Raw genomic sequence first — 23,701 nt, forward strand, 5'->3', positions numbered from 1 at the left:
ATAATATCCTGTTATAATCGGTGTTGCTGACTTAGGCCTGGCAACACAAGAACAGTTTCAAGTCCCTGCTGAGGGTGACTTTTTGCGGAAAGCAATCAATCCTATAACCAAGGAAGCTTTGGCATTTAAGTGCAAACTCTAAAAGAACTATGGAGTATACTATTATCCTGATTCAAATTTCACATGGTACATCTGTCTTTTATCATGACAAGATGTTCTCTGTGACCTTCTCCAGGTAAAATATTCTTCCATACTCTAAGAATATTTTTTAAAAATCTAATACATTAGTGATTTCACTCAGAGAAGATCTTGCTCAAAATACGAATATTGACCAATAATCAGAACCTTGGAAATTTTCATCCTTAAACTTGATCAGAAATGACTGACTGAATTCCAATTAGAGAATCATGGAAGGAATAAAATTAGGGGAGGAAGTATTTTCCTGTGATAGTTTGAATTATAGAAAAACTGTCTACATGTTCTCCGTAGCCTCTTCTTCTTGAGTATATCCTTGCGCTCAGTTCAAGTTTCCATTTGCTAAATGTCACCTTCGTCTCTCATGGAAATGCCAGGATGCCAGTGTCCCCTTGATGGCTTGTAAGTTCTTTTTTTCCCTCTTCTGTTTTTGCCTTAGGGTATAATTTTATCCCTACCCTTTCCTTCCATCTTCTCGTTCCCTCCTACCCTCTCACCCTCCGCCCCCCAAAAAGATCCCACAATAATAAAACGCAGAAGAGGGTTCATGGCATGTTCAAGCTTGAGGGTGGGTAAACTAGAGGAAAAGAGAACCGCTTTCTATTTTTTAAAACTTAAGTGATAAGGCTATTACTGTTTCCCTATGGGATAAAGATTAAGGAGTGTGTCAAAAGGTTTTAAATACTTTAAAATGATTAATTGTGTAAGTGACTCTCAGTAGTAATAGTTGGAAAACATGAAGATGTTTAGAATTTAATGTTTCAAGAAATCATTTTACCATTTAAATTGAAAGCTTATTGCTCCCAGTTAACTGTGGTTTTATTGTATCAGGAATTATTTCTGATATTATATATAATGCTATCTATGCATACACATATACAACTAATAATATTTTTAATGAGTTTAAATAGTTTTGAGTTCAGAAATTTATAACTTAGAATTCTTAACTCTGGAAAGGACCTTAAAAGTTATCTCTGGGACCCTCATTGTTTTATAGGTGAAGTTGTTTTCAAAGAAATAACTTGAGCAGGAGACAGACTTTGACCTAGAACCAAGCTCTGACGACCTAGTTCAACATTCCTCTCACTAAACCCTTATGCCTCCTATGCAGATTCTAATTATATCTCATGAATTTTTAAACTTCCTAGATTAGAGAATTGCAAGATTGAAGTTTTTCATAGACTGGCTGTAATGAGAGCAAATATAAATTAGAAGGTGATTTGGAAGTGAATCAGGGGCCTAAATTTATAGCTCCTGGGATGCTACTTAAATTAAAAAGTTAATTATAATGTGAATATGAATGAAAGGTTTATTGCTCATTCTTTAAAATATTTACATATGCATAAGAAACTTCATAGAACACTTCAGTGTTCATTTTTCTTGTGTCTGTAACACCTAATAACTATTATACTTTATAATAAAGTTAATAAGTTTTAAAATATACCTACATCCATCAAGAGTTCAAGGTGAGAAATTATACCCCTCGGAGCTTTGAATACTCTTTTAAAGGATGGATAACAGCTGCCGGAGAAAATTGAAGCTAGATTTGGGTAATTAATGTGGCCCTTTCAGGATTAAAAACCCATCAGTGTGGATTATAGACACGTAGGGTAAAGGGAATAAATGTTTTATTATATTGCGAAAAGAGAACAAAGGAGAAGCCCCACCCGTTAGAGTTGGTTGGTGTCGGTGTCCACACTGTCGCTGGCATCCAGGCAGCGGCGGGGCTGGCTCTGTCCTGGCCACCCTGTCACAGTCCTGTGCACACTCAGGAGAGAGGCTTCCCAAGGGAACGTGCTGGGCAGGGCAGGTGCGGGCGCCAGGCAGAGCAAGGTTTGAAAACTGCTTCTATTGCTGACTTGCGACATCAGGCCTCCTACGTGATGCTGTCTCCCCAAACCTCGTAGTTTTTGTCTTAAAAATGGGAGTACTGATACCTGTGTCACCAGGTTATAGGACCACGTCTGCTACGTCTTTGGCCCATGGGCACACTCAGTAAGTGGCAGCTATTACTGATTAATACCACCATCATCATGTTTGCTATTTTTCAAGACATGGATGTATTAAGGGGGAAAAAAAGACAGTTTTTCTCCTCTGTGTGTCTCCTTTACTGCTCACACAGACCACTTCACTTCTGGCACTTCCCGTCACTGAACGCACGGGGGTTTTCCCACACCAAGCAATCTGCGCAACGCCAGCTGGGCGTCCTGCCATTTAACTCAGCTCTGATACTGTCTCTGTCGGGATAGCTTCAGACCCCACAGGCTCCCTCACCTCTGTCCCGTGAGACTGCCACTGCTTCAGATGCTGATCACAAGTCCTAGGTCCCCAGGCTCCTCACAACTTTCGTCCAGCTCGACTACAAATTGGACATTCCCACAACCCCCTCCCTCTTGGATTCATTACCTTGCTAGAGCAGCTTAGGGAACTCAGGAAACGCTTGTGGTCACCCATTTCCTAAAGGACATGAGAAAGGTACACAGCCAGGTGAGAAGACTCGGAGCGTGTGAGAGGATCCTGCATGCAGAGGTCTTTGTCTCTGCAGAGGTCGGTGGGCCACACTCACGGCACAGGGATGGGTTCACCCACCTGGAAGCTCTCCGAACCCCGTATTATTTTTATGGAGGCTTCATCACGTAGACATGATTGATCACTCATGTCATTGTTAGTCCTTCTCACTTCTCAAGACAGTTGGTAGCGGGCAGGGCTGGAAATCCCAAGCTTCTAATCATGGTTTTGTTTCTCTGGTGACGAGCCCCGACTCAGGAACCCACTCAGCATCAGACTCATTATAGCAAAAGACACTCCTACCACCCAGGAAGTTCAAGAGTTTCAGGAGCCCTGTGTCAAGAATCGGGGACAAAGAGCAATATATATTTTTCTATTATTTCATAATGGGTATTAATGTGCATTTTTCTAAGTTGAGCAGGAGTGTTCTTTTGATAGATCGTGATCAGTTACCCAACCCAGAAGTTCATTCAGCTCCATGTGGTGCAGCAAGTTGCTAAATAGTTAAAACACAGGAGGATTTGGCTTAATATTCTGTGTGCGGACCACATCACCGTGAGCAGCTGGGGCTTCCTATTCAGTGACATTTTCAGTCCCTCGCCAGGAATGAATAAGCCATTGACCATGACTTTGCCCTCCAAACTGATAATGAGGAAAGAGCAAATGACAGCTTAGCCCAGAACGCACATGGATTAGCCCCTCCCCTCCCCCTCTGGGATTTCTCTCTCAAAAATTAACGGGAACTGCATGGATGTTGTGTAAAGGGTTTTACGGGATGGGTTAATTTTTGCATGAACTTCCTGTTTTTCGTCTGTACCTGTTTGTGTACATAAATGTGTGTGTGTTTTAGTGAACTTATATTTCTCTTGATGTATGATTGGGGTTTTCTCTTTGTTGCGTGGTAGGTGAATGAGTTTGTTTTGGGAAAGTTTTTGAATTTTAATTTTGTATGTTCTAACTCTGACTTAGGAGAGGAACAAAGGCTTATTTGTGCAGACAGGCAGGCGTGGGTTATGTTCAAAATAACACTGGTTAGAGATCATCACTTCTTGCTTGCAGAACAGTTTTAATGAGGCCTCTGGTCCCTGCCAGAATGTGCCAGCTACAGCCAAAGGATGTTCGGTACAAACCATTTCTTTGAATGTAAGCTTTGCGGGTTGGAATGTGGCTCAGGATCGCGCTATCTGGCCCACTGAAAGACCAAATGTCACTTTTGTGTGATGGAAGCAGATTTAAGCCCCAAAACTCCGACTTAAAAGAAATTCCACTATGTCATTAAATCAGATTCTACATCATCACTGAACTGCCAGGCCAATGGCTGGAAGGAACTCGGGCTCAGCACCGACTGCCTGAGGCTGCACAAATCCCCGGAGTCTTTCTAGCAGCCGATCATCCACAGGCCTGTGGCAATGCACGGTGTCCTTGCTGGCTACCTAGAAGCCATCAGCACAGTCTGATGTCCCTTCTATGTCTGGGGACTGTAAACGGGAGCCCCAGGGTCTAGGGTCCAGCCTCCCTGGGTGCAACACAGGACTCTGACCTCTTGGAGCTGCCCCGCTCACAGCACTGAGGCTGCTCGCCAAACTGCCCTACCCTACCCAGCCACGGGACCCTCTCCTCTCTGCCTGGATACTTCTCCGGGTCACTCCCCTGTCCCTTCCACTGGGGACCCACAGGGTCAGCTCTTCAACAGCTCAGGATTTTGGACAACATAATAGAGAAAGGGGAGTAGCCTATGGGTGGCCTCTGCCCTTGGCCTTGAACTAAACCTCTCCTGAGGTCCTGACTTCCTCAGGGTGAATCAGTGAAGGAAAAGCATATCTGAATAAATTACCCTGCATGCTCTGAAAGGTCCCAACGTGGAAAGTAGGTAAGTGAAGGAATGTATATGCAGGAAATACCTTAGTTGAAGGAAATAGCAAGCAATGACCATAATTGATCCCTGGGGCCCAGAACTGAAAAACAGAGTGACGAGGAGTGGAGGCGGAGTCTTACTTTTATGCGGGGGGTCATCTGTACTGTTTGATGTATATATGTAATATATACATGTAATGCTTTTTTAAAAATGAAGGCTTTCCTTGAGTCTTTAAAAAGAGATTAGTAGATTCCAGTCACCGTCTTTCCACGAGGCTCTGGACTATTGTGGTGGCCTTCCGATCTCTCTCCTGCTGTGACTCTTGTCTCCCCACTGTGACTCTCCCCCACAAAAGCCATCACAAAATTGTCCCATCCCCTCTAACATCTCAACTCAGAGGAAACTTAAAGCATAGTTGGACGGTGAAAGGACACATTTAGAAAAACTATTTTAAGTCTCTGGAAATAGCACGTGTTCTGCCAGAGGATGCTAACTGCCCTTGGTCGACTTGAAATACAGCAGCCAAAATCGTCCTCTGTGCAAAGTGGCTACACTCCAGCCAACTGGACCCCCTGTCGAGGCCTCTTGATTGAACACTGTGGTTCACAATCACTGTGCTCCCAACGGGCCACTTACCTGGCCCTTGCCCTGCCTTTCAGAAGCCATGCTTTGGTTCTAGAAGTAGCATCGGCTGTGTACAACTTTCCGAAACAAGAAACTGCTATGTTCCTCTGAGGAGTCTGACCCTCCGTCTACTTTCTGTTTCAAGGTTTGGAGGAGTCTCACTGAGGCGCAGAGAAGTTACCCAAAATAAGCAGCTGGGCTCTTCAGTGGCCACCAGGCAGCTTGTCATTTAGCTGATGTCAATGTGACATGGCCCATGGTGAGCAAAAAAGAGTTTGTCGAATAATAGGATTTATTCATGTGGCGTCAGAGTCTGAGAATTGCTGAGGTTCAAAATAAAGGATGAAGGAAAGGGGGAAAAATGTATATAATCTCTCAGGGGACAATACCTAGCCCCAGCCCTGGGCAATGATAGAACAAAGCTTAGCTGCTGAATAGTTACTAGGTAAAATCTAGTACTAGGATCTCGGAAGGGTCTCCTATCTTTGTCTCGGTCCTTACTTTGAAAACAGGTACAAGAAATAATTGACAGCAAGTCTTCAATTGCTACGCATTTCACTAGGCTTTCAGGGAAAGAGACAACTTGAATCAAAAAAGTGTTTGAGCCAAAACCAAATAAATTCAGCGATAAATCCTGCACTCTACTGCATTGGACGACCTTCCTGTATCTTCTACCAAGTAGTGTTCAGAGGTCTTCAGACAAAATTTGAAATTGTAAAATAAATTCCACTCAGTTTGTTTCCATTTGAGAAAATAGTATTTATGTATTCCAGACATATTTTTAACAAAGGTCAAAAGAGAAATGATTTTCTGGGCAAGTCTGGGCTAACCGGAAAATGTTAATTAGCCTCAGCCACATCGAGTCTGCAGTCCTAATTGTTAGTAGCTGCCTGGAGCCCTTGCCTGGGAGAGCTTTGAAGGCCAAGGCCAGGCTCAGGAAAGAACACCATGACTGATATCAGGCCTCTGTTGGGGTTAAGAGTGGGAGGGGAAGCACATGTTTGTCGTACTAGCCATAATTTTCTATCAAGCCAGGAACAGAATTGGGATTCTTAAGCTAATTAATAAGGCATTGCCTAGCAACAGTGCCTTCCTCATGATCTGTTTCTCAATCTAATCTCTCCAATGAAATGGTTCATTCTAGATTCTGACCTGTGGTTCCTCATTCCATCAAAATATCCAGGAGAATTTCCTCTGTCAGAATCCCAACGTATGTCCATTTTAGAGTCCCTGGTGGGGCTCAGTAAATGTCTTCTTTTTTCCTGAGCAAATTGACAGTTCTCACAACAGTAGCAGGTGGAGGCTACACTGGGAGATTCTCCTCAATATGAGATCACATGGTCTTCTTGGCTGAAACACAGAATTTTCCAGGCTTAGCGCCCAGCCACAGTCAGCATTGGACTAGGGTCAGGTGGGACTAAGGGGCTTGTCCAGCCTCGGCTTGGTGGGGGGGGCTGGGGTGGGGATGGCTGTCCCGAGAGGGAGAGGTGAGGAGGAAGCTGAATGTTTTTCTCAATCTCCTGATTAGGCAAGTCACTCCTTTCCTCAAGGTCTGGAGAAAGACAAAGTTGTGTCACACCGTAGAGCGACCTTGAACCTGGAGATGGCATCGGGAATGAGGCAGAAGAATTTCCCTCCATAGGACCTGTATTCCTATCTGCTTAACCTTCAAAATATGATGTGCACCTCTCTCCTTCTCTCCATCTGTGGGACTCATCTAGTTGAATCTACCATCATCTTTACATATGGCAGTGTCTTCCAGTCGTCCTTGTGCGGTGGCTCTTGCTGATACCCAGAGCCAAGGGAGACCAAGCGAGGGGCACCCGGCCCACCCCTCCATCCGTAGTCAGAAGTCCTGGAGGTGCCTCATGGAACATGGATTGGAGACCTCTGTTTGGATGCAGGGTAAATGAGGCACAGAGAGAAGATGAAACTTGGCCCAGTTCTCCCAGAGCAGTCTATCTTTAGGGATCTACTGATGTCTCTATCTCTCATTGAGGGGGTTCTCAGTAGACCTGAAGCAGATGCTGTGGAGCAGGCCAGCCCATGGCCCACTTCTAAGTTCCCCTGTTGCTATGGTGAACAGTGCAGTAAGAAGCTGTCTCTGGTGCCTGGGAGCTGGCTGGACCTTCACTAGACAGCCTGAAAGTCCGGGGCATCAGGCACCCTGGAGGTAGCTCTCAAGTGCGGGGGGATGGGTTTTCCAAGGAGAGTTCCATGCAGTCCCTCCAACGGCCTCATGGGACTGAACGCAGTTGCCCATGGCTGTGACCTACTCATTCAGGGATTTTTTTTTTATGAGCTTTCCCCCTCCACTGACCCTGCTCCTCCATTCCTGCTTCCTGGGAACCCCTCCCCATGAATGTCTTACATCCATGTCACGGCTGCAGGCTCAGCTCAGGGGGTCCAGAGGGTTCCGGCTCTCAGCCCTCCGATCCCTCATGTGAGAGCCAAATCTGCTACCTGGGCAGTGGGTCATCTTCTACCCCAGTGTCACAGACTCCACTTTCTCTTTGGGAAGGTTAACTTTGTGCCTTGTCAATGCTGAGCTTTAGCGACAGCCCGCTGACCCACAGTAAGGCTGCAAATCTGCATCATTCTACTTGGAGTGCAAATCTAATCGTACTGAGGAACGAAGGCCCTGCATTCAGGTCCACCGGTGAATGCCATCGGAGAGCCAAGACTTAAGGAACAAAAGTCAACGAATTGACTGCCAAGCATCCCACATAGAGCATCAAATCCCAACAACCGACCCGTCGCACTAGACAATGATTCTAGAAAGCGCTCATCCATGCTGAAAATAATCATGTAGGTCCTGGCTTATAAGACACTCCTTTTAGCCAATATAAGTAGATTCTTTGTAGTAACTGTGCTATATTAAGTTTGGGAACTTGAAGAAATTTTTTAATTGTAAGTTTTTAGACTGTTAATTACTTTTTAAAAATTCTGTCTCGTCTTTACTGCTTACTGTGAAACAGGCGCTGAGCAAAGAACTCCACATAGGTTATTTCCTCTGATCTTTGTAATAATAGCTTTTTTTCTCTCGGAAGTGGAGGAAGTGGAAGCAGACTTAAAGAGATTAGTCAAACGTCCAAGGTTTCACAACTAATAATTAACTGACAGAGCTGGGCTTTGTCTGCCTCCTTGCAAATCCTTTCCTCCTAAACACTTCTCTGCAATATTACCAAAATGAAGTGTGAAAACCTAATACTTGACAAAGATTCTTATGTTTAACACATGCACTATGTTTTAAAACAAGTAAATGCTGAGACTGCACTATTTAGTAGCATATTCGAGGGGAACTACAGGTATTTTTTTTAATCCTCACCCAAGGATATGTTTTTATTGTTTTTTTGTCTTGTTTTTTTTGAGAAAGAGAGAGACATCAATGTGAGAGAGAAACATCAGTCAGTTACTTCCATATACAATCTGACCGGGAATCAAACCCACAACCTTTTGGTCTGTGGGGTGATGGTCCAACCAACTGAGGCACCCGGCCAAGGCTACAGGTATTTCCTTAAAAAGGTGAAATATAGTTCCTGAATTGAAGGAGACATCTTGATGATCACATTAAGTTTGGAGAATAGATGCATACAATTAATAAAAACAGTTCTATTTAAAATCTACTAATAATGTAAAATGCTTTTTCTTATATTTATTGCACCTAAGCTCCCTGGACTCACAGTTCAAGTCATTTGTAGTTTCTCGCAAAGTACCATGAAAAGCATGAACGTATTTTTGCTGTATTGTGTGTCTATATATACAACTTTCCCCCGTGTTATTAGGCATTAGAAGTAGTGCTACAGCCTTTGGGCACCGTCCTCTTAGAGATAGTTTGCTGGCATTTCAGGGATTTGCCCAAAGGTGAATTTTAATAAGCTCTGCCCACTCCTTTCATTGCTGGAGAAGAGCAAGGGCTGCTGTCACAAGGAAATGAGTCCCATGTGGATGCTAATTAGATCTGCCCTGGAGAGAAGCGGGCAGTTGGCTGTTAAGGAAATAAAACAATAGGTCACAGAAATACAAGTCATCCAGTCATTTCAAAGATTATTTTGAGAGGCTTTTTCTAGTGGGGCTTAGGAAACAAGCTCTGTGTCACAGAAGGGCAGTCACGCTCCCCAGGCCTTTGTAGAGGCTGGAAAGGGAGGAGGCGAGCCAGGTCTGTGTTCTGAGCGTTCATTCCCCAAACATAAGTGTGCTGCTCAGAGCAGGGCTTGCATTTGTATGTTTGGTACAATTCATAATGTACGCTGGTATTTGTAAAACCAAACAGTCATAATCTTGGTCTTCCTTGGCTCCCAGAGAATTTCGTTCTCCTTCTCTTCCAGTCTTTTCAGCACTTTGTTCTTGTCTTCTTTGCTTGCCCCGGTTTCTCTACCAACCAGAAGGGATTAGATATTTCCTGAACTTGGCTTTGACTCAATTTTCTTCCTTTGAAAATCTCTCTTTGTGATCTTACCCACTTTCAAGGAGAAAAATTTTTATGAGAATGGTGTAAAATGGGGCGGGGCGGGGGGGGAGGAACAGGTGTTGCCTTGTCCATCTGATGAGCACTTAACCCTTTTTGTGCCAGAGACTCCTTTGGCAGTGAGATGAAGCCTAAGGCCCCCTTCCTTGGGTAATGGCTTTAAATTAAAATACACAGAATTGCAAAGGAAACCAATAGTGTTGAAATAAAGTTGTCAAAATATTTAAAGGAAAAAAATTTGTGGCATAGCAATGTATATTCAGCAATAATTCATGAAACACCAAGATCTGATGACTACCATAATTTCAAAGAAGTGATGAATGCTTGACGAGGGTGACAATAACTCTAGTATGTGCAGACATTCTTAATGATGGGAGAATCACAGGTTCTTCTAATATCCTGTGATTTTTAGGGCCTACGTTGATAACTAAAGGGATGTTCAATTTTAATTAGAGATGAGGGAAAATAAAGATCAAGCTTCTAGGTCTCCCTGAGTTCCATGGATCCCCAGTTAAAGACTCCTGGTTTAAAGGTTTTGAAGAGAGATAATCCTTATTTGTATGCCTATCAAAAGCCATGGGGGATGGAGCGGAGCCATCTACACACACACAGTTGCTCTGCCTCCCTTACTTCCTGTGTTCTGTCTAACTGGGCTTCATGGGTCTCCTCCTGTCTTTCTCAGCATGTCTTTTATACTGAAGTAAAATAGAAACTAGTCACTTCCATGTGTTGGCAGCTCTTGTATTTTGGTTTTGGTTGTTTGGGGAGGTTCTTTTTTGTTTGATTTTTAGATATACCCGTAGTTGTAGGGGATACTGAAGATGCTGGTTATCTGGGTCATTTCTTCATTCTATGTCTAGCTTCTATTAACATAGAAAATTGGACTTAGGTGGGGGTAGAATGAAAATTTCTAACTTCAGTCTCTGTCTATTGCCTTTCAAAGTTTTGAAGCAGATAAAAAAAATCCCCTCTCACCACCTTTTTGACCCTGTTTCCCCTTGACATCCCAAACGCTGCATTCTCCTGGATCTTTCTTGTCTTCCTGCCTTTCACATGGTCTGATCTGAATCTTCTCATCTCTCTTCCAACCTCCAAAATATAGACATTCCCTCACATTAGACTTCGGGATAGTTTTTTAAAAATAATCTCTCCCAGTCCTCACTCTACTTCCTTTCCCACGTTCCTTGTCAATTTTAATGGACTTTAATCCCTCCATCTTCCCAGTGATTCAGATTTTAATGAAACTCAACAGATAGTCTTTGGATATTTACTGGGTTCTGAGCAACATGTTAGGCACTGGAACTACTCTACCGAACCAATGAGGGCAGCTCCCTGCCTTCATACACCCTACAATCTTGTAATTACAACCAAGTAATTTCAAGAGTGGTGAGTAGGGTGACAAAAAGTAACAGGTCACCAGGGGTGTTGATAATAAGGTGATCCAGCCTAATTTGGGGGCACAGAGAAGTCTTCAAGAAGTGATGTTTAAATTAGGACTTTGGAAGTTCATTGAGAGATAGTACAACGAGTAGTATAGGAATGGGGATTAGAAAAATTCACATGAAATGCCAGTCTAGAGAAAATAACAGGGAAGGAGAAAAAGATGTCTAGTGTGACTTTGATGTAAAAGTCAAAGAGTGCAGCTGAGTCCAGTGAGGCTGTGAAGAGGCAGGGCCAGGCTGGTAAGCACTTGTCAGCCATATTGGGGGAGAAGGGGGTATCTCCCTAAGAACAGCAGAGAATCCCATAAGAAGTTTTAGTCAGGCAGCAGAATACCTAGATTTCCTTTTATTTTAACTGACTGACCCAACTGTAGTAGGGAAAATGGTTTGGAGGGGCAAGAGTCCATGTGAGGAGACCACGGGGGTGGCTATAGGGGTGCCGTTATGAGAAAAAATGCTGGCCCTGCAAGAACACTTGTTATTGTCGACTTTCATCTATTTCTACTTTACCTGCTTCTCTTACCCACCAAACGCTAAATCTTTCAAGATTTGCTTTCTAAAATATTCATGACATGCGTGCCTCTTCTTATTCCTGTTGATCTAATTGAAATTTCCCACTTTTATTTCCTGAGCTATGGCAATAGCCTCTACTCTCTACTGGCTTGCCATCGTCTAGTCTCCTTTATCTTTCTATTGTTTCAGCGTTAGCCCCGAAAATGTACTGGGTTGCTCTCACAGGCATCAAAATTAAGCCCAGACTCCTCTTCCAGGTTCACGGCCTCTGCAGCATGGTCCCTGTGGGTGTGCCAGTGTCCTTGGCCATTGTGAGCTCCTGCTATAACTCTCCTCCCTCATGCTCCCCTGGGCTCGCCAACTCGCAAATAACTAAATACACTGTACTATACGAGCACCCCTCTCCACCTAGAATAGCTTTCTCTTCCAGCTCAGCCTAAAAATTGCATCTCTAAAGACTCATTTCAAGATCCCCTTCCTCCAGCTCTAGGTATCCCCAGCCAGAATTAATTTCTCCTTTGTGTCCCTGTCCCAGTGGCACTTTAGATGACGCATTGCTCCCCTAGTTAAACTTCTTGCTGTTGTTTCACCATTTCTTAGAGTCTACCTCCTATGTCAATCTTTATGCCTGAGACAGGCGGTTTCACTTGACTATAAATTCCAGATGATGAGGGAGATTTGTTACAGTCATTTCTGTGTTCCGTACAATGGTTTGCCTCTTCTGTGCTTGTACATGCTCAGCCAATGTTAAATGCAGCTTGTGGTGGCGGTGGTGGTCGTGGGGGAAGGGGATGATTGGCCCCCAAAATTGTGACTGTGTCTGGGTCACATGCCCAAAACCCATTCTGGCTATGACATACACAAGGACACTTTACTAAGAGCATTGTTTTTCTTTCTAAAACTGGCCAAATGGAACATGCCTCATTAAGAGGAACAGTTCAGAGTTTCATTGAGAAGCACTAGATTCCATTGCTGGAAGCAAAAATTCATCCTATATTTCTTGAGCCCTCACTCTGTACCTGGCACTGAGGAAGCACAACTAGGAGTAAAACAGATCTCTGTTCTAGAAGCACTTACAGGTATCTTTATAAGGGATCGGAGTTTTCCATCAAGAGTTTGGGAGGATTTACATTTCTTAAACTCAAAAAAAAAATGTTCATTTTTAAAATTAAAATGTTATGTATGTCACCTAGCTAAGTCAGAAGTAAAAACGATGCAGCCTTAGTTGCAACACTGTGGTGAGCCAGGCATAGTGATATGTTGTCAGTATAAGGGGACATAGAAAAAGAAAAACACATTTATTAGGATATTGCTGATTGTAGTTTATTTAGGGCTTGATTGTTGCTGTTATCTTACATATTCCTTATTTCCATCTTTAATAAAGTCCTGCAACAGGCGGGTTTTAAAATTCCCTTCTCAGTGTCATTGTATGCCTTCGGCTGGGAAGCATCAATACAATGTCAAGCAATAATCATAACATTTGTTGTTTTTATTTTCTAGTAGTAATGAAACTAAAAATGCTTTAGCTTATAAACTAGCTCTAATATATGCCCATCATTGTGCAAGAAGCTGGGAATGTGCATAACTTACTTCATGGTCTCAAGTAGCTCACAGTAGTGGTATCTTTTATATAAGAGTTGCTTTGCTGTAGGGAAAAAAGGACTATTGTTATTAGGGGAATAAGATATTCCCCTAATACTGTGTTACTAGAAATATATTATTAGAGGAAGATGCTTGTGTAGGCAGCTCTGAGTTTTTTCAAGGCTAGTTTAAAACTGGACATTAGGGACAAATACCATGATTTTATGAACTGCGAATGCTATCTGGGAAAAACACAGCATAAACTATTAGAACACAGTAGATCAGTATAGGGGCAATGCTTAAGAGGACTTTGGTGGAAACTGGAAATTATGAGAAACGTATACATTCAGAAAGAGTAAGGAGTATTTTTCAGATGTCTCTGTATGCATTGTATAAAGATCCATGGCTTCCAATTTGACTAGATTTTGTTTGTTTGTTTTTCAAAATCTCTTCTAAGAATTGCCCTGGTGGAAAATATTCCTGAAGGCCTTAACTATTCAGAAAATGCACCATTTCACTTGTCGCTTTTCCAAGGCTGGATGAATTTACTCAACATGGCCCAAAAGTCTGTTGACATAGTGTCTTCCCATTGGGACCTCAACCACAGTCATCCATCAGCATGCCAGGTAAGCTGCGTCCTCTGCGTGTGACGATTTTACTGATGTGCCTTTCACCCTCGTCAGTATTCTTGCCTCCACTTCTCAAGTTCAAGCTCATCGTTTTAGTCTACTGTCACCCATGGTATGTGTACATCATCGCATTTATATGTATGTGTTGTTGTTAATCATATTTTGCTAAGCTCTTGCTGGAATGCCTGGCTTTCAAGGGTAAAACCATGTTTCATAGGCTCTCTATATAGCATTTGTTGTGTTGGGCAACTTTGGGGGACACCATTTACCTCATTGTACCTGTTGATGATGTGCCCCAGAATTCTTCTATGCCCAGCATGCATGTTTATAGTTCTAATTCCATTAACTGCTTGCTGAGGCATTTGGTTGGTTAATTGGTGTCATAATTTGCCTTTCAGATCCAAAGCCAGCTTTTTTTAATAGTAGAGTCAAAATTTCCAGTATAGTTGTATATTCTTTTTCTTTCGTTTTTTTATTTTTCAACTTAGGTTGACATGCAATATTATATTGGTTTCATGTGAATGATGTAGTGATTAGACATGTATATAACTTATGAAGTGATCATACCATTGAGTCTAATAACCTTCTGACACCACACAGTCTTTATATTATGATTGACTGTATTCCCTATGCCGTACTTTACATCCCTGTGATTATTTTTATAACTGACAATTTATACTTTTTAATTAGTTGTATATTCTTGACCCTGTCGTATTTGGGTGAATAGGAAAAAGAAAGGTACCAGTTCTAATTACAAGAACAATCTTTAAGAAACTGACCAAATGACCTAAATACTTTCTAAATGAAATGTCCTGGAGATACAAAAATTATCCTGGTCTTCATGAGTGTGTTTCCCTTTATATTGGTGTGGCCATGATAGCGCTGAGCTATCTAGGCTGTTCTATCCAAACAGAGGCTTATAATTCAATATCTTAATACAGGTCAAGGATGAAATGTTTTTTCTCCTTGTACACAACATGTTATGTCATTAAGCCTATATAGGCGTGCCTCGTTTTATTTCACTTGGCTTTATTGCACTTTACAGATGTCACATTTTTACAAATTAAAGGCAAGACCCTCCACCAGCAAAAAGATTAGGACCTGCTTTATTGCGACACTCACTTTATCGCAATGGTCTGGAACCAAACTTGCAGTGTCTCCAAGGTGTTCCTGTAACAATTACCTCATTGGCACTTTGAAATGTTACTCAACTATACTATTTTAAAGTAAAAAGATATTAGAAAATAAGCAAAAAACAAACAAAACCCCACAAAGGCTGTATTAAAGAACTGAATAAATTTACTACACATGTTCCTTGACTTAGGATGGGGTTACATTCCAAAAAACCATCATAAATTGAAAGTATTGTCAGTTGAAACCTCACATGATACAGCTAACCTACCAGACATCATAGTTCAGCTTAGCCTACCTTAAACAAGTGAAGAACACTTCCATTAGCCTACAGTTGGGCAAAATTATCTAACATGGAACCTATTTTATAATAAAGTATTTGAATATCTCATGCAATTTGTTAAATACTATCCTGAAAGTGGAAAAAAGAATGGTTGCACAGGAATTACTTTCCGACACCAGAAAGTTGAAACATCATTAGGTCCGCCCCTCATTGGTCGGGGACAGTCTGTAATCATGTTCTGCACTTCTCTACCTTTACTGTTTAAGCAGGTGTTTCAGGTATTTATTGCTGCACATATGACCCCAAAACTTAGTGATTTAAAAAGTAACAATCACTTGTTCACGGTTCTGGGCAGGATTTGGCAGAGAGAACTTGTCCCTGGGCCACAGCCTGTTGGCTGATGTGGCTTGCCTGGGGCTGGAGGATCCAAGATGCCTTCCCTCACTCGCCCAGCATCATACCTAGGGTGGCTGGAACAGCTGGGGGCTGGACTCTCTCTACACATGTCTCTCATAATTCAGTAAACTAGCCTGCAATTCTTTATATAGTAGTTGTACCTTAAAAGGGCAAAAGCAGAAACTGTGAGGCTCCTTATGATCTAGGCTCTGGAATCCTGGTTTTCCTTCTACCCTATTTTAGTCATCAAAGCAAGTCACAAATCCAAGATGAGAATGAAGAAAATTGTTGTCAGGAATCTTTAGAAATTATACACTGCAGCGCACGGTGGCCATAGCAATCCATAACTCTTCCACAAAGGCACTCACCTACCCCAAGCTTTCGTCCCTGACAGCAAAGGCTCAAGGTCTAGGGTCTCTTCCTCTGCATCAGTTTGGATCTGGGGGAGGCTCTTCCTATGGGTTTCTCTTGGTTTGGAAACTGGTGAACTAATAAGACAAGTTCTATGCCCCCAACATATACTCCCGACATCCAGTGGCGGAACAAGGTAGGGTAATGATATGAGATAGTCCTGTTCAAAAGAAGAGAAATGGAGAGCGCATGTCAGTCATGAGTCCATGGCAGTTTTGAAATCCAGCCCAGCACATATTAGTTTGTCCAAACTCTGGAAACAAGGGAGATTTCTAAACTTGTCTCCTTTACTATTTAAAACCAGTTGGTTTTCTGTAGAGTCTTGGGCCTAATTCCTCTTTGAGTCTTCACAAGGAGAGACCTGAGTTTGCACACATTAGAAGAGAGGGTCTGTGCTGCTCTGGACATTAAATGGATTCAAGCAGCTGGTGAGGCTGGTCTCGTGAACAGCCCCCTGCCCCCGCTGTTCCTGGTCCCCACTCCCATGGCCCACGGGGAATGGCAGACAACCCTAAGGAATGAGGCTGACAGCAATATTGGGAAGGCGTGTAGCTCAGCAAGACAATGAATGTTCTCTTCTTCCTCTAGTGCTTTGGTAGCAAGTGACTGTTCCTGGGGAATCCCAGGCCTGTGGTCCTCACTGGTGCAAATGCCTCACGGCGCATGACTGTGGTCCTTAAAGAGAGAGCAAGCTTGCGGAATAGAGTCCTTAGTGCCTGATTTGCTCCATTTTGCACCTTCCCTCATCGGACCTCCAACCCCGAGAGCAGTATTCAAAACAGGACTTGGAATTTAAAGGGCCTGGGAGAACTTGTCTAGATACCGCATGTCTTGTGTTTTTAAAGAGCCTGATTCTTTTCCTCCCTCCGCTCTCACCATGACAATAAACACTTATTTATGGAGAAGGAAAAGCAGGCCCTTGCTGCCAACATTTTTTCTCTGGGTGCAGTTTAAGAACTGCATAGCCTGTTCTCTTCAGGCTACCAAGTTTTACCATTTCTAAAAAAGAAAGTACTAGCTGAAAGTCTATGTGATTTAAATTTTGCCTGATTTTTATCTTCCAAATGGAACTGGAAATTCAAGACGCTACTCAAAATGTCAGATCGGGGGTGCCCAATCTTTGGACCTGTGAGCACATTTTTATTTTCATTAAGACCTTGTAAATATTGGCATATTGTCATTGATTGGCTTGTCTGACAGCAAAAAAAAAAAAAAAAAAAATTCACATCCTAATTATTCAAGTGAGCTCATTTAAATTTTCTTTAAGATGTTCTGGTGTAATGAACATTGGCTCAGAGTCACAGGTTTTTTTAAAGAAAATATTTTTATTTCAGACACTAGAATAGTCAAACATGGCATTTACTTCTAAATCAGCAGAACCTGGAAAGTCCTAAATGGAAACTCTAAGTGGCACATAAGTAAACAGGAACTATAGCCAAAAAAAAAGCTCATCCACTTATTATAATGCCGCTGTAAGCAAAATGCACCAAGGAGCAGCACAGCCCGTTATAGGCAGACTCTGGCTCAGCAGGAAAAAAAGATACAAATAAACATGGCACGTGACATCTGTGTCTTCTCTGGACAAGAAACAATTTCATAAGAGTGAGTGATGGCCGTTATTAACAGAATGATAAATGCCTGCTTTTCCTTTTTTCATTTTCGAGGAAACAGACGCATTCATTAAACATACATTTTTAATCTATGTTGCCAAAGAGATGCTGGGGTTTTTTTCTCCTCACCCGAGAACATGCTTAATTGATTTTAGAGAGAGGGGAAGGGAGAGAAGCAGTGTCGTGAGAGAGAAACATTGACCACTTGCCTCTTGGACGTGCCCCAGCTGCCCAGGCAAGAAACTGAACCCGCAACCTGGGCATGTGCCCTGATAGGGAATCGAACCCGTGATTTCTTTTGGTTTATGGGATGACATTCCAACCAACTGAACCACGCCAGCCAGGGCAGGAGTTGCTGTTTTAACTCCCTGAAAACCTCATCTTGTCTTTCCTCCTCACACTGGGGAATCTCTTTGTGTTGATTTCCTTCCTTGCTGGAAAAAAGTAGGCGGGGCTTCCCTCTGTATCACAGCCACGTGAGGGAGTGGTGAGGCATACAGTTAGTTCTGTTAAGAACCCTATTTTCAAATTTAATCAAACTACATGATCAGGCAACAAGCTTTGTTTCTTTCTGTCTGATGCTGTGTTTAGACTCTGAAATACTGAAATTTCTCTGACAACTTGATTGCTAATTTATGGGGTAAAATGATGCAGATTTATGAAGTCAGGACTGTTCCAGAAAAGCCAGAAAATACCTCTTGATGAAGGCTTATTAGTAAAGTTACATAAGTCATTGGGTAAAAACAAAGCCCCTTTCTCAATGAGTTCACTGTAGGAATCAAATAAAATGACAAATGAGCTGCAACAACTGAATCTTAAAGAGATGTACTTATGCTAAATCAGCTAGTTACTGGGCTGCAGTGAGCCGTGCTTGCCAATTGATGATGCATCATAATTGTTTAATTTAAAAAAATTATGATTTCCTAAGTTGAGCAGTATCTGCTTGATTTAGTGAGTAGCATGCATGAAAGCTCAGTGATCCAGGAAGTTGTTTTGGTAAATACACATCAAGGTCCTGTCTCTGCACAGTAGGGCTGGCAGACCCTTGGAAAGACTGCGGAAATGGGCGGAACCAGAACGAGATTCGTTGTGTGACCTTGAGCAAGATGCTGAATTCTGTGTGCCTCCATTTCCTCATCAGCGAAATCAGGGTGATAGCAGCACCGACCCCATAGGTTACTGTGCAAGGTTAAGCTAGTTAATATATATATATAGAATGTAGAACAGTGTTCGATGTTTTAGTGCCTATATAAGTGTTTATTGTTATCATGAATATTATCATGCACATTCACTTATTGGTATACACACAGTGACTCTAGTTCAAGTCCATTTAATTGTACTAATGAATAATGAGTTCTTTTTGACCTTATGTTGGGCTAGAAACTGGGATGGTTACCCTGTAAAATTAAAAGGGAGTATAATTTTTACAAATGTGGGATTCTGAGTAGGTAAGAAGGACTTGGCAAGTTATCATTTCATGTTGACTTTCATTTGATGTATTCATTACAAATCCTTACATGCGTACCTTGTTCTGCTCCCACCCACTGGCTCACGTGGTCCTTATGGATGTTAACACATCCATTCAGAAGCCCCTGCTCTCTTCCTAATGAAGCAGGAAACCCCTGCAGCCTCGGTGAACATCTGGAATGACTGACCACCCCCTCAGCACCCAAAAAGCCTCATTCGCAAGAATTACACAAGCTTAGAAATACCTTTTTTTAACCTCTCCATTTGTCCAGAGGTTCTTGATCTATCACTATGTGGAAAACCTGTTACGTCAGTCAGGGTTCTCCAGAGAAATAGAACCAGTAGGATAGAGACAGATATAAATAAAGATATAGCGCATGTGGAGATGGATTGTAGGAATTGGCTTACTTATGGAGGCTGACAGGTCCCACGATCGGCCACCTGTAAGCCGGAGATCTGGGAAGGCCAGCGGTGTAATCCAGCCTGAGTCTGAAGGACTGAGGACCAGAGAGCTGATGATGTAAGTCCAGGTTTGATGCTGAATATCAAGAACCAGGCAGGAGCGGTTCATCCAAGGACAGGAGACGATGGATAACCCAGCTCAAGCAATGAGCACATTCGCACTTCTTCCACTTTTTGTTCCGTTCAAACTCTCAGGGGATTGGGTGATGCCTCCCCACATTGGTGAGAGCATCTCATGTACTTGGTCTACAGACTCAGATGCCAGTCTCTCCAGCAGACACCCTCACAGACACACCCAGAGACGTGTGGCCAGCTGTCTGGGCATCTCAGCCCAGTCAAGCTGATACATACAATTGCATCACATTTGCTATCTGATAAAATTGTGACATGTTTGCTCTTAGAGCAGTATAATTTAATTTAAAAAAACAAACAGACCTCCAACTCCAGTGTGTATTTGATGAGAATTTGAATCAGATATCCATGAGATGAAAACCCCTCTGAACAACCAACATCTTGAATCTTGACTACAAAAGAAGCAATGTTGTCTTCTTAAAGCTACAGCCACTACCGATTTTGATGGTTGGTTGGCTGGTCTGTGTTTTTTTGTCCTTGGTGTTATTGTTTTTGTTTTTGTTTTTTTTTAATTGAAGATCCCTATGACCAGTCAATATTCAGTGACCTCGCCTTGGTGTTGGTGGGATACACCCTGCACACTCATGGGACTCACATCTCCAGGCTCTGTCTGGGAGCCCAGTCATTCCTGACGGGCAATGTTCTTCCTACCTGACCGTGTCAATGTAGGTCAACCAACAGACAAGAACTTCTGTGTCACCTAAATGATAAACCTTTTCTCTGTTGTGTCTGGTTCATACCCATCTTTATGATTTGTTCATTAATGATATTAGTGACATTTTCTATTATAGTCCCTTTATATTTCAACCAATAATGCCTCTCACCCATCTTCAGAAAACCCGCAGCCTGGGGTCAGCTATGACTCCACACACTCAGCACCTCTCACTCCCTGTCCCCATCATTTTGTTAATTCTCCATTTTTAATGTCCCCTGAGCCTACTCTTCCTTTCCCTCTCATTCCTACTGTCCCAAGATGGGTCTCTATTCCTTCTCCAAGTCTCCTTGCAAGAGGCTCTTCATGTAAACAATCAACATCTACTGCAACAGGGGGATATTTCTGGAATCCAGAAAAATCTAATTGCAGCCTGATCATGAAATATTTCATTAGAATGCCTTTTATTACTGATTTTTTTTGTTTGTAATCCAGAAAAAATAAAATTACAGCAGTTCCTGCTTTTCATTTTGCTTGGCAAAATGAAAAGATGAACATAGTTGGTGGTGAATGGATCTTTTAAATAATTGAAATTTTTTGAGCCTATTATAATTAGTAGGTTGTAGGGAAGCAGCCAGAGGAAGCAGGAAATTCCAATAAAACATGGAAAACACACATTTCATCCTTTGTTTTGATGTAGATCCGAAGGCTTGCATGCATTTCTACTGTATTATGAGAGACTTCCTACTCTATTTTACATTTTTTTTACAGGGCCTAGAGAAAAGTAAATTAATGAAAACATAAATAGGATACATACTAGTGCTCTGTTGTGGTTTGAATCCATTTGGAATTGGTTATTCTGTTAATTTTCAGTGCTGCAGAGCTTGGTTCTGCAGAAAAAGCAAACTTGCAGCATTATTCGGGGGTGGCCGACATGTATTACAGTGCAGAGCATGGAGTCGGCACCTAACACATTTGCCATGACCAACAGTTTGGCAGTTGTGGTCACTCTGGGCAAATGTCATAACACTGCTGATCCTCAATTTCCTCATCTAGAAAGCGATATAATAATGCCTGTCTCATTTGACTCCTTCGTAAATTTGATCGGTTAATTAATGTTTATAAAACAACAAATCATTGAGCTCATAGAAGATGGTTGCTGTTTTCATTTCATCTTTCTGTGCACTCTTAGGGCGGGAATAACTCTCAGCTGTCCGTTCAGATCTCAGCTTCTATTACAGAAGGCTAAGGTAATTCTACGCAGAAGAACAATTCAAGTTATTCTACAGGGTTTAGGTTAAAAAAAAAAGAAAGAGAAAAAAGGCATATTTTTTTAGATAGATTCTCATCTCCCTCTCCCAGTTGCGCAATTTTCAGCCGTGGCTGCTGGTCTCTTGGGAGCTACTGAAACATACCGGTACCAGCCCCACCCCAGGCCAGTTAAATTAGAATATTTAGAGAAGGGTTCAGGCTTTGATACTTTTTAAAAGAGGGCTTGGGGGATCCATTAGGCAGCCAGGACTGAGACTCACTGCCTTAAACCACTCCAGTCTAATAACTACTGTTTAATTTTTATAGACTTCAAGAAATGGGCCACGTCGGTCCCCTCCCCCATCCAGCTTGTCAACCTAATTTTTCCTGTTTCAGTTCAATCCTGTTTATTCCTACTGTTCCCTCAGTGACGAAGTGAAAGGGTAGCGACTTGTACTTGAACGTTCTGCATATTCCTGACTTTAGAGCCCGTCTCCTATTAATTCCTGTAGATTTATTGTCTGGCACATGGCCAGGAAGAGAAGGGACTGCTCGTGGATTTGAAACAGATTTCTCTTCAGCCCTCTCATATCCAGGCTTAATATTATTTCAGTATAACTGGTGCAGTGTCAGCATGAAAATTACCGAACCTCATGGAAAGAATGTCCCCTTCTAAAATAGCATCTTTCCCCCCATCCTACAAAATCAACACTCAGCAAGTGCTTATAAATTAGCCTTCTCCCTTTTGAAATGTGGCTACAAAGTCATTTTGAATGTGCCTTTATTGAATAAATATTTATGAGGGTACTGGGCGGTTGCTGGGGAGAGAAAATCAAATAAACATGATCCTTACCCTCTCCTGCCCCAAGTGTAGTGGGGGAGGCGCAGAAGGCAGTGGTAAGAGCACAGAGCACGGGGCGGGGTTGGGCAGGGGCTGGGGGTGGGGGGAGGGGAGCCTGCAGGCTGGAGGGGCGGCTGGCCTGACTTGGTTGCTCAGCTGAGCTCTGCTCCTGTGCTCTCCTGCCCTCCCTCCACGCTGTTCTTCCTTGGTGCATCGCTGCTGGTTTTCCGCGCTTCCATTTCCCCATCTGTCGAGTAACCCTAATTATGTGTTTGCTTACTTTCCCGTATATTTCCAGGGGAAATCATCACTCTGCTGTAAACTCATAAGCACTATGATTAGCAGGAGTTTAACTTCTTTAATTCTTTTTCAAATCCAATCACATAGACATGAATAAATTATGAACCCAGGCAGTCTTCCCAGTTAGTTGGATTGATTAATGACTTTTCTTTAAAGTTGTTTACTTCCACGGTTGATGGTTGTCTGTCTAGATCTTCGTGTCTGTATTTTCTATTTCCCTGAGGTCATTTTATGTTTTGGGAACTTTCTTGTAAAATGAATAGGTTGGATTTCTTTTCTCCTTGTAATAGTAATAGCTTCTTACTATAGAAAATTTGGAAACTGCAGAGAAATGGAAGAGAAACAGAAGCATCCATATGACTTTCAACAAAAAATGTTTTAATAGTTTGATATTGTATGCAGAATTACATACATATGCTTATGTTCTATAAAGAAACATTTATCTTAATTTTGAACTTAACATTACACCATAAGCACCTTTCAATGCTTTTAGAAACACTGGTACAGTATTTTAAACTGGCTGCATACTGTACAAGATAATGGATGTACCACATTAAATTTCTCTATTATTAAACATTTACACTATTTCATTTTTTTGTTTCTCAATAAATTCCGCTACAGTAAATACCTTCTCTGTGCAAAGCATTGTTTCCTTTCAGCTCGTTTGCCCAGAGCTAATTCTCAGAAGCAGAGGGCTGAGGAGTCTAAGCTGCTTCCTTAAGGTGGTGGGATTTCCGGGGAGAATGAGGGGCCCCCTCATGGTTGCGGGGAGCTGGGACATCGCCAGGAGAGAGGGCGTGAAGGAATTGCGCCTCCGCTCTGTGAGGGGCCTTCTGCTCGCTTGACACAGTGACCAACCATGGAAGAGCTGAGGGCTTGGCACATGCTGGTGCCCCTCCCTCCCCCCTGTTGCACCTCCTTCCGCTGCTGCAGGAGCGCTGATCGGCTGT

The 23,701-nt window shown here is 42.4% G+C and overlaps 1 protein-coding gene across 1 annotated transcript in view; it reads left to right on the plus strand.

Annotated features, from left to right (window-relative positions):
* The window catches only part of PLD5 (phospholipase D family member 5), a 168,648-nt gene that overhangs the window by 62,721 nt on the left and 82,226 nt on the right, over positions 1 to 23,701 (plus strand). Inside the window, exon 3 of the mRNA XM_054576705.1 lies at positions 13,644 to 13,812. Coding sequence (XP_054432680.1) covers positions 13,644 to 13,812 — 169 coding nt within the window. The remainder of the gene's footprint in view (positions 1 to 13,643; positions 13,813 to 23,701) is intronic.

This window comes from Pteronotus mesoamericanus, unplaced genomic scaffold (assembly GCF_021234165.1).
Source record: "Pteronotus mesoamericanus isolate MK-2021 breed Mesoamerican mustached bat unplaced genomic scaffold, CSHL_Meso_final contig_347, whole genome shotgun sequence".
Classification (NCBI taxonomy): domain Eukaryota; kingdom Metazoa; phylum Chordata; class Mammalia; order Chiroptera; family Mormoopidae; genus Pteronotus; species Pteronotus mesoamericanus.